The sequence below is a fragment of the Hyla sarda genome, chromosome 9 (genome assembly GCF_029499605.1).
Source record: "Hyla sarda isolate aHylSar1 chromosome 9, aHylSar1.hap1, whole genome shotgun sequence".
Taxonomy (NCBI): domain Eukaryota; kingdom Metazoa; phylum Chordata; class Amphibia; order Anura; family Hylidae; genus Hyla; species Hyla sarda.
The window spans coordinates 10,427,530-10,438,580 of NC_079197.1; the positions used below are offsets into that span (position 1 = coordinate 10,427,530).

Sequence of the window (11,051 nt, forward strand, 5' to 3'; positions counted from 1 at the left end):
CCACCAGAGGGTCTACACCAATATTCCTCAACCTGTAGTTCTCCAGATGTTGCAAGACTACAACTACCAGCAGGCCCTGACCCTGAAGGCTGGAGAAAGGTTGTGGGATTACGGACCTGCACCAAGAGCCCACCCTCTATCTAAGCCAGTGGTCTTCGAAGTGTGGACCCTATCAGCTGGATGCACCATGAGGGCCACCAGAGGGTCTACACCAATATTCCTCAACCTGTAGTTCTCCAGATGTTGCAAGACTACAACTACCATCATGCCCTGAACCTGAAGGCTGGTGAAATATTGGGGAAACATTGAACTGCACCAAGAGCCCACCCTCTATCTAAGCCAGTGGTCTTCAAATTGTGGACACTATCAGCTGGAGGCACCTTGAGGGCCACCAGAGGGTCTACACCAATGTTCCCCAACCTGTAGTTGTAGTCGGATGTTTCAAGACTACAACTACCAGCATGCCCTGACCCTGAAGGCTGGAGAAAGGTTGTGGAACACTGATCTGCTCCAAGAGCCCACCCTCTATCTAAGCCAGTGGTCTTCATACGGTGCACCCTATGAGCTGGAGGCACCTTGAGGGTGGGCTCTTGGGGCTGATGTTTCAAGACTACAACTACCATCATGCCCTGCCCCTGAAGGTCAGGGGATTACGGACCTGCACCAAAAGCCCCGGCCGAGTTCACATCAGTTTTTGCCATTTTGTTTTCAATCAGTTTTTCAAAAGAAAACCGTATGGCAAAAAAACCCCGGATGGAACAGTATGGGAAAAAGTAAACCGTATACTGTTTTTAAAAGTGCATAAAGTTCCATCCATTTTTATTTTAAAAAAATTTAAAAAAATACATACGTTTTTGATAATTTTGGCCATTTTTAATGGGAGGGGTGTAGGGTGGGGACTTTAGGATGCAAATGCGCATGTGCAAAATAAAAATCGTATACGGTTTCCCGTATGGGACCGTATACTAATGCGTTTCCCATTGACGTCCATGTTAAAAAAAAATGTATGTGGTTGCAGTACGGTTTTTAAACCTGAGTCAAAACCGTGGTTATAGTTTTGCAACAGCTGGAGGCATCCTGGTTGGAAAACCCTGTTGTAAGGGAAGAGAACCGAGTCCATGATGTAACAAATCACTTTTATTTTTAATCATTTCATTTGTACACAATGATCCAATATTCACCCATTACAGGAAAACACTGACCCCACCCCCCACCCCCCTAGTGATAGCCTTCACCCCCAAAATTCTTCAGAATTCCATTTCGACCGATAAAATATCAAATAAATATATATTACAAAAGTAGAAACAGAGTCTGTCATCTCCAGTCCAGTGGTCTCAGAACCTAAGTGTTGAGGGTTCCGACCAGTGGTCTCAGAACCTAAGTGTTGAGGGTTCCGATGAAAAAAAGGTCCAGTGGGCGGCGCTAGCGCCTGGTTGGGTTCTCTTGAGACGAAGGGGAGTCTGCTGCAGCTCGGATTAAGAGCCATCTGGAGCCCAGGGCTTTGGAGAAGTGGTCCTCTACCGAACTGTAGGGGGAAGGAGGGGAGCGGGCGCTTGGATGCGAGGTGCAGGATTTGAGGCTTCTTTGGAAATGTTCTTCTACGTCTGGGGAGCAGGTTCTGGGGGATCCTACAGATAGATCAAGGTCAGATTTAGGACTTTTATCAATGTATTAAAGGGGTACTCCACTGGAAAAAAAAGTTTTTTAAATCAACTGGTACCAGAAATGTACACAGATTTGTAAATTACTTCTATTAAAAAATCTTAATCCTTCCAGTACTTATGAGCTGCTGTATGATCCACAGGAAGTTCTTTTCTTTTCTGTCTGACCATAGTGCTCTCTGCTGACACCTCTGTCCATTTTAGGAACTGTCCAGAGTAGGAGCAAATCCCCATAGCAAACCTCTTCTGCTCTGGACAGTTCCTGACACGGACAGAGGTGTCAGCAGAGAGCACTGATAAATGGCCAGACTGATAAGAAAAGAACTTCCTGTGGATCATACAGCAGCTTATAAGTACTGGAAGGATTACAATTTTTTAATAGAAGTCATTTACAAATCTGTTTAACTTTCTGGCATCAGTTGATTAAAAAAAAAATATTTTTAATATTTTATCAATACAACATTCAGGTCCAAAAGATTTAGAACTTACGTTGAGTTTGTGAGTTCCAGAGAGGACTTGTTGAGGTCTTGTTGTCCGTAGTCGGAGGTGGACTTGCTTTAGGTCTGGATATGCAAGTGATGACTGATGGTCTCATCTGAAAGAGGAGAAGCAATGGTTATATGAGATAAAAATGGACCATAATGAAATCCCTGTAGACCAGTGGTGTCCAAACTGTGGCCCTCCTGATGTTGGAAAACTACAACTCCCAGCATGCCAGGACAGCCAACGTAAAGTAAAAAAATAGTAGAAGTAAATAAAAAAATTTAGTTTTGAGGGGGGTTGAATACTTTTGCAATGCGCTGCATATTGCCCTTCCATAAGTGAGTGTGTACAGTCTTACAAACTAAACCAGTAGATGGAATGGATCAATATAAAACTATAGCAGTGTTTCCCATCCGGCGTGCCTCCAGCTGTTGCAAAACTACAACTCCAAGCATGCCCGGACAGCCGTTGGCTGTCCGGGCATGCTGGGAGTTGTAGTTTTGCAAGGGCTGGAGGCACCCTGTATATTGTATAAGTATGAATAAAGTGCTGATCACAAGAATCTAACTTATAAGGAACTGTTATGGGGTCCAAACATGCTAGGAGTTGTAGTTTTGCAACAGCTTGAGGCACCCTGCATATTGTATAAGTATGAATAAGGTGCTGATCACAAGAATCTGACTTAGAAGGAACTGCTGTGGGGTCCAATCATGCTGGGAGTTGTCATTTTGCAACAGCTGGAGGCACCCTGCATATTGTATAAGTATGAATAAGGTGCTGATCACAAGAATCTGACTTATAAAGAACTGCTATGGGGTCCAAACATGCTGGAAGTTGTAGTTTTGCAACAGCTGGAGGCACCCTGTATATTGTATAAGTTTGAATAAGGTGCTAATCACAAGAATCTGACTTATAAGGAACTGCTATGGGGTCTAATCACGCCCCATTTAATCAATTTAATCACATTTTACCATTTTATCTATTTGCTGGGAGTTGTAGTTTTGCAACAGCTGGAGGCACCTTGCATATTGTATTAATATGGTGCTGATCACAAGAATCTGACTTATAAGGAACTGCTATGGGGTCCAATCATGCTGTGAGTTGTAGTTTTGCAACATCTGGAGGGCCACCGTTTGGACATCACTTCTGTAGACCAACTTTGGTCGGTCATAAGGACGTCACCCACCTGTTGAAGCATGGCGGAGGACACCATTGGCTGTTCACTTGGCTTTTCCAACCTTTTGACCAATGCTAGAGGTTGTTCTTCTTCTGTTTGCCGGGTTTCTTTCCTTTCCAGGAGCCGCCGTTCAGGCATTAACCTCTTCAGAACATTTTGGAGGTCCACATGAGAAGGAAATACTTTGGGACTGGGGGGCTCTGATGTCGGAGTTTGTCTTGTTGCACACTTCATGTTCATAGGTGAATGGGAGGACTTGTTCCTGTAAGAAGGCAATGAAATTTTAATAATGTTTATTGCTATCTATAATATTACTTTCTATAAACAGATATGGTCAGTATGGTTATCTAAAAGGTTAAATAAAACATAATTTCTCTTCCCTATTTATTTTTTTATTATTATTTTTTTTTGGGGGGGGGGGGGTTGTGTTGTAAAATATAAATCGAGATATCGAGATAGATATCCTATAAGCCTTGCTTATTATCTTTGTAAAGGATTTAGTACTACTTGAGAAACATCCTTTGTTGTTTGCTTTGTTTTTTTCCTTTTTGTAACTGGATATCTTGGATAAAAAAAAAAATATATATATATATATATATATATATAAACAAAATAATTAAAATTGTAATAATGTTTGCAAATGTTCTGAGATTTTTTTTTGAGGGAACTGGAACATATAGTCTGATCTCGGACATTGTTCCCCGAGCTTGGGCTCTCCAGCTGTTGAAAAACTACTATAGCTCTAGGCTGTAGACAGTCAGGACATGATGGGAGTTGTAGTTTTGCATCAGCTGGAGAGTCATAGTTTGGAGCCCACCAACAGCAGACCGTCAAGGCATCATGGTAGTTGTAGTTTCGGCAACAGCTGGAGAGCTACAGGGCGGGAAATGCTTGTCTAAGGAATACTCCAACTTCAGCATAGTCCCAAAAAAACAATTTTGGGGCACGTTCTGCAGATCTAATACTAATAATAGTAATACTCTGCAGATTCTAAAATAACGATAGAACAGCACTTACCTGTTCTGTTGGCTGGAAGAACAAAGTCTCTTGTGAGGTTGTGGTGGATCTGGACTCAGTTTGCGTTTGATGGGGTATATGGGGATCCCATGGTTGATCCCGTGGTTGGTCAATGGTCGGTAGCGGTCCACATTGCGTGCGCTGTGCTGTCCTGCAAGGATACATTGTAAATAAGTGATGAGTGTCAACAAATTACTGACATGAAATGTGAATCCTTAGTTTGACATACAAATGGTCCAAGCATGGGCCAATACATAGAAAAAGTCAAACTATCCCCACAGGGGTCATTGGTGCCCACCTAGAGCAACCTATATGGAGCATTACTGGATGGTTTGGGTGGGTAGAATGCTACTTTTTGGAACAAACTATCATTAATATGGGGTTAGATGAAACTAGAAATTGGTAAAATAATGAATATAATAATAGGACAAATAGTTACATTATAGATAGTAGACAGCACCCACCTTCTAGGATGTAGACCTTGAAGCCACTGGAGATTCCCATGGTGTACTGCAGGCTAGATACGGCCATTGTCACTGCACTAAACAGCTGCAAAATCACAGACAATTCTACCTGGAGCTGCACCGGGCTGGTTTTATATTTACCTGCATAAAAGGACAGCCAATCAGAAGAGGAGCTGGACTTAGCTCCACCCACCCCCTCACCTGGATGATCACCTTTCAGAGCATGCAACCCCCCGCCATCTCACCACCTGGGATGTCAGCACCTACTGTGATTGTACCTTTGTAAGAGGGGGGGGGGATGGGGGTTAACAAGAAGACTTCGGAGGGCTATGGATGTGCTAATGTTGTCTATGACAAGAAGTGCAGCCCCGTAGAGGTGACTTGTCTTCATTCTTCTCACTTGCACCTTAAGGCTACTGATTTCTACTGCCGGTCATGTGGATATTTCTTACATCCAGCATCAAAGTCGATGCAGGATAAGAGCAAAATGATCCCAGGGTTCCCTCAAGAAGAAATAATAGTGCCATATAGTGCCCAAACAATAGGGTGTCTAAATAATATCAGGATGGTATCAGTATATTGGGCCCAAATAATACCGCCACGATAATGTCATTATTTATTGCCTAAATAATACCGTCATACAATGCACCAATATATCATTATTCATTACTTAAATAATATCAGGATAGTATCAGTATATTGTGCCCAAATAATACCTCCACGATAATGTCATTATTTATTGCCTAAATAATACCGTCATACAATGCACCAATATATAATTATTCATTACTTAAATAATATCAGGATGGTATCAGTATATCGTGCCCAAATAATACCGCCACGATAATGTCATTATTTATTGCCTAAATAATACCGTCATACAATGCACCAATATATCATTATTCATTACTTAAAGGGGTATTCCGGGCAAAAACATTTTATACCCTATCCAAAGGATGGGGGATAAGATGTCTGATCGCGGGGGGCCCGCTGCTAAGACCCCCCGCGATCTCCCTGCAGCACCCGCATTCTTTGCGGTTGCTGAATCTCCAGATTCGGAAACCTCCGGGTTTCCGGGACTGGGAATGTGACGTCACGCCACGCCCCCTCCATTCATGTCTATGGGAGGGGGCGTGACGGGCGCCACGCCCCCTCCCATAGACATGAATGGAGGGGGCGTGGGTGACTGCTGCTGAGACCCCCCGCGATCAGACATCTTATCCCCTATCCTTTGGATAGGGGATACAATGTTTTTGCCCGGAACACCCCTTTAAATAATATCCGGATGGTATCAGTATATTGTGCCCAAATAATACGATAATGTCATTATTTATTGCCTAAATAATACCGTCATACACTGCACCAATATATCATTATTCATTACTTAAATAAAATTGCCAAACAATATCCAAGTAATATGACTTTTCATTCACTAACGGATGTCGCCATATAATGCCACAATTCACTGCCTAAGTAACATAGCCAAACGGTGCGCAAATAATAGCCATATTACTTGAACAATATTGCCATACAGTTCCCTTAAAAATACCGCTATTCATTGCCTTTATAATATCTCCACAAAGTGCGGAGCAATACTATTATTCATTGCCTAAATAATATAGCCATATAATGGGGGAGATTTATCAAAACCAGTGCAGAGGAAAACTTGTCCAGTTGCCCATAGCAACCAATCAGATCGCTGCTTTCATTTTTCAGAGGCCTTCATGAAAATGAAAGAAGCGAGCTGATTGGTTGCTATGGGCAACTGGGCAAGTGTTCCTCTGCACAGGTTTTGATAAATCTCCCCCATAGTGTCCTGGGCAGAACAAAGAACATGTCAAAAAACAATAAACCTTCGGTCTGTCTGTATTTACTGTGCGATACAATGTGATCTATTGCTCTCTGTTATCATCCATCCATACGCATGCCACCGGCCTAACCTAGCTGCACCCTCTTACATTGGGCCTCATGTACTATCGGAGAAAATGTACTCTTTTTTAACCCTACTTATTCACCTTATACGCCAAACGTGCGCAAAAATGTCCATGCTTTTCACTCAAGTTTGTAAAAACACCACCAAAAAAAACGCCTCATACACTTAATATTGCCATTTTTTCTGTTGTGTTTTTCCGCCTCAATTCTTTAAAGGGGTACTCCGGTGGAAAATATTTTATTTTATTTATTTATTTTTTTAAATCAACTGGTGTCAGAAAGTTAAACAGATTTGTAAATTACTATTACTATTTAAAAATCTTTATCCTTCCAGTACTTTTTAGCAGCTGTATGCTACAGAGGAAATTCCTTTCTTTTTGAATTTTTTTTTTGTCTTGTCCACAGTGCTCTCTACTGACACCTGAGGCCCGTATCAGGAACTGTCCAGAGCAGGAGAAAATCCTCATAGCAAACCTATGCTGCTCTGCACAGTTCCTGACACGGACAGAGGTGTCAGCCGAGAGCACTGTGGACAAGATAAAAAATTTATTAAAAAATAAAAGAATTTATTCTGTAGCATACAGCTGCTAAAAAGTACTGAAAGGATTAAGATTTTTAAATAAAAGTAATTTACACATCTGTTTAACTTTCTGGCACCAGTTCACTTAAAAAAAAAGTTTTCCTGGAGTACCCCTTTAAGTTACCTAATGAAGGAATCACATGACTTGAAAAAACACAGGGGATGTCAAAAAAAAAAAAAAAGCAAAACTTAGGCTGTGTCTTCACTCGTTTTTTAGTTTTTTTTAAAGCCTCAAAAACTGCATCTCTAGTGCAAAATATGGAGGCGATTTTTTGTTGGGCCAATAGATCAGCTCACATATGCATTGTAAGAAACCAAAATTTCTCCATTCACCGACAGCAAGCGGAGATCTTGAGAATGGAGAGGAATTTATCAAGCCTGTGCAGAGAAACAGTGGAGCAGTTTCCCATAACAACAATCAGATTTTAGATTCTATTTTTAAATAGGCCTCAGAAAAATGAAAGCTAGAATCTGATTGGTTGCTATGGGCAACTACTCCTCTGCTCCATTGCACAAGGTTTGATAAATGTCCCCCAAAGTCTAATAATAAGGTGCAAAACGGTTCATTATGCAATTGACATAAAAGTGAGATAGACAAAGCGCTCCTGGGGGTGTCAGGCTGGCGGCAGCGAGGTGCGCTGTATGGAGGGAATAGTGGGCAGACAGGAGCAGGCACTATTAGTAGTGGTGTGGTACGGTACAGGTAATGGCGGGCAGACAGGAGCAGGCACTAGTAGTAGTGGTGTGGTACAGGTAATGGCAGGCAGACAGGAGCAGGCACTAGTAGTAGCAGTATGGTACAGCACAGGTGATGGGGCAGACAGGAGCAGGTACTGGTAGTAGTGGTGTGGTACAGTACAGGTGATAGCGGGCAGACAGGAGCAGGTACTGATGGTAGCGGTGTGGTACAGCACAGGTGATGGGGCAGACAGGAGCAGGTACTGGTAGTAGTGGTGTGGTACAGCACAGGTGATGGGGCAGACAGGAGCAGGTACTGGTAGTAGTGGTGTGGTACGGTACAGGTGATAGCGGGCAGACAGGAGCAGGTACTGATGGTAGCGGTGTGGTACAGCACTGGTGATGGGGCAGACAGAAGCAGGTACTGGTAGTAGTGGTATGGTACGGTACAGGTGATAGCGGGCAGACAGGAGCAGGTACTGATGGTAGCGGTGTGGTACAGCACTGGTGATGGGGCAGACAGGAGCAGTTACTGGTAGTAGTGGTGTGGTACAGGTAATGGCGGGCAGACAGGAGCAGGCACTAGTAGTAGTGGTGTGGTATGGTACAGGTAATGGCGGGCAGACAGGAGCAGTTACTGGTAGTAGTGGTGTGGTACAGGTAATGGCAGGCAGACAGGAGCAGGCACTAGTAGCAGTATGGTACAGCACAGGTGATGGGGCAGACAGGAGCAGGTACTGGTAGTAGTGGTGTGGTACAGCACAGGTGATGGGGCAGACAGGAGCAGGTACTGGTAGTAGTGGTATGGTACGGTACAGGTGATAGCGGGCAGACAGGAGCAGGTACTGATGGTAGCGGTGTGGTACAGCACTGGTGATGGGGCAGACAGGAGCAGGCACTGGTAGTAGTGGTGTGGTACAGGTGATAGCGGGCAGACAGGAGAAGGTACTGGTGGTAGCGGTGTGGTACAGCACTGGTGATGGGGCAGACAGGAGCAGTTACTGGTAGTAGTGGTGTGGTACAGGTGATAGCGGGCAGACAGGAGCAGGTACTGGTGGTAGCGGTGTGGTACAGCACTGGTGATGGGGCAGACAGGAGCAGGCACTGGTAGTAGTGGTGTGGTACGGTACAGGTGATAGCGGGCAGACAGGAGCAGGCACTGGTAGTAGTGGTGTGGTACAGGTAATGGCGGGCAGACAGGAGCAGGCACTGGTAGTAGTGGTGTGGTACAGCACAGGTGATGGGGCAGACAGGAGCAGGCACTGGTAGTAGTGGTGTGGTACGGTACAGGTGATAGCGGGCAGACAGGAGCAAGCACTAGTAGTAGCGGTGTGGTACAGGTGATAGTGGGCAGACAGGAGCAGGCACTGGTAGTAGTGGTGTGGTACGGTACAGGTGATAGTGGGCAGACAGGAGCAGGCACTAGTAGTAGCGGTGTGGTACAGGTGATAGTGGGCAGACAGGAGCAGGCACTGGTAGTAGTGGTGTGGTACGGTACAGGTGATAGTGGGCAGACAGAAGCAGGTACTGGTAATAGCGGTGTGGTATAGTACAGGTAATGGCGGGCAGACAGGAGCAGGTACTGGTAGTAGCGGTGTGGTACGGTACAGGTGATGGTAGACAGACAGGAGCAAGCACTGGTAGTAGTGGTGTGGTACGGTACAGGTGATAGCGGGCAGACAGGAGCAGGCACTGGTAGTAGCGGTGTGGTACAGGTGATAGCGGGCAGACAGGAGCAGGCACTGGTAGTAGTGGTGTGGTACGGTACAGGTGATGGCGGGCAGACAGGAGCAGGCACTGGTAGTAGCGATGTGGTACGGTACAGGTGATGGCGGGCAGACAGGAGCAGGCACTGGTAGTAGCGGTGTGGTACAGGTGATAGCGGGCAGACAGGAGCAGGCACTGGTAGTAGTGGTGTGGTACGGTACAGGTGATGGCGGGCAGACAGGAGCAGGCACTGGTAGTAGCGATGTGGTACGGTACAGGTGATGGCGGGCAGACAGGAGCAGGCACTGGTAGTAGCGATGTGGTACGGTACAGGTGATGGTGGGCAGACAGGAGCAGGCACTGGTAGTAGCGGTGTGGTACTGGTAGTAATGGCGGGCAGACAGGAGCAGGCACTGGTAGTAGCGGTGTGGTACAGTACAGGTGATGGTGGGCAGACAGGAGCAGGCACTGGTAGTAGTGGTGTGGTACTGGTAGTAATGGCGGGCAGACAGGAGCAAGCAGAGGTAGTGGTGGTGTGGTTCGGTACAGGTAATGGCGGGCAGACAGGAGCAAGCACAGGTAGTGGCGTTGTGGTACAGCACAGGCCCGCACACGTATCAGGCAGGTAGCAGGCACATTCCCTCATACAATCCAGTTGGTTTACATACTTCTCATTCCTCCATAGGATCACAAGGTATGCGTATGAACATGTCAGAGCACAACTTGTATTGTTTGTCCATATACTGATCAGTAGCCTGACGTAGAGACGTAGCCTGTGCAGCTGCTAAATAAATATATATATGTTTATACAGTATGAAGGACGACCCCATCTATTCTTCTACTAATGTACTAAATGGGGGAGATTTATCAAAACCTGTGCAGAGAAAGAGTGGTGCAGTTGCCCATAGCAACCAATCAGATCGCTTCTTTCATTTTCCACAGGCCTCTAAAGAGGCCTGTGGAAAATGAAAGAAGCGATCTGATTGGTTGCTATGGGCAACTACACCACTCTTCCTCTGCACAGGTTTTGATAAATCTCCCTCAAAGACCAGTAAACTGAACCCTATTAGAACAAGGCCGGTGCCCGTGCTCTCTCCATATGATGGCCATTACGGTGTATATGGTGTGAATGAAACCTAAAGTGTTATATGAAGGAGCCATTATAGGGTTAATTCCATCTATATGGTGACAGGGCTGCAGTGTCTTATAAAGCCAGGATGTTGGTTAAAGAGACACTCCTCCTTTAAGGGTACATTCACACATACCGTATCCACTGCGTATTCAATGCCGTGTGCAACTATTTATTTCTATTGATTTAACAGCATAAAATCTGCAGTGGATAAGGTGTGTGT

At 45.0% G+C, this 11,051-nt stretch overlaps 1 protein-coding gene across 4 annotated transcripts; it reads right to left on the reverse strand.

Annotated features, from left to right (window-relative positions):
- Positions 1 to 1,224: 1,224 nt before the first annotated feature.
- LOC130291017 (transcription cofactor vestigial-like protein 4) lies at positions 1,225 to 10,486 on the reverse strand. Of its 4 annotated transcripts, none has more exons than XM_056539345.1 (6): positions 10,368 to 10,486; positions 4,803 to 4,943; positions 4,339 to 4,489; positions 3,331 to 3,583; positions 2,151 to 2,256; positions 1,225 to 1,628 (listed from the first exon to the last, which is right to left on the reverse strand). In XM_056539345.1, the coding sequence occupies exons 1-6, from the start codon at positions 10,372 to 10,374 to the stop codon at positions 1,423 to 1,425; spliced, it is 864 nt and encodes a 287-aa protein (XP_056395320.1). In that variant the 5' UTR covers positions 10,375 to 10,486; the 3' UTR covers positions 1,225 to 1,422. The 4 variants fall into 4 exon arrangements, with proteins under 4 accessions (XP_056395320.1, XP_056395322.1, XP_056395319.1 ...); XM_056539347.1 differs by lacking the exon at positions 10,368 to 10,486 and adding an exon at positions 7,648 to 7,669; XM_056539344.1 differs by lacking the exon at positions 10,368 to 10,486 and adding an exon at positions 6,352 to 6,480.
- Between the last annotated feature and the right edge of the window lie 565 nt (positions 10,487 to 11,051).

Coding starts and splice junctions, on each gene's coding strand:
- LOC130291017 (XM_056539344.1), bottom strand. Junction 3,584..4,338: donor TCTTCCAGCCAACAGAACAG/GTAAGTGCTGTT, acceptor GCCTTCTTACAG/GAACAAGTCCTCCCATTCAC. Junction 2,257..3,330: donor CCTCCGCCATGCTTCAACAG/GTGGGTGACGTC, acceptor CTCCTCTTTCAG/ATGAGACCATCAGTCATCAC.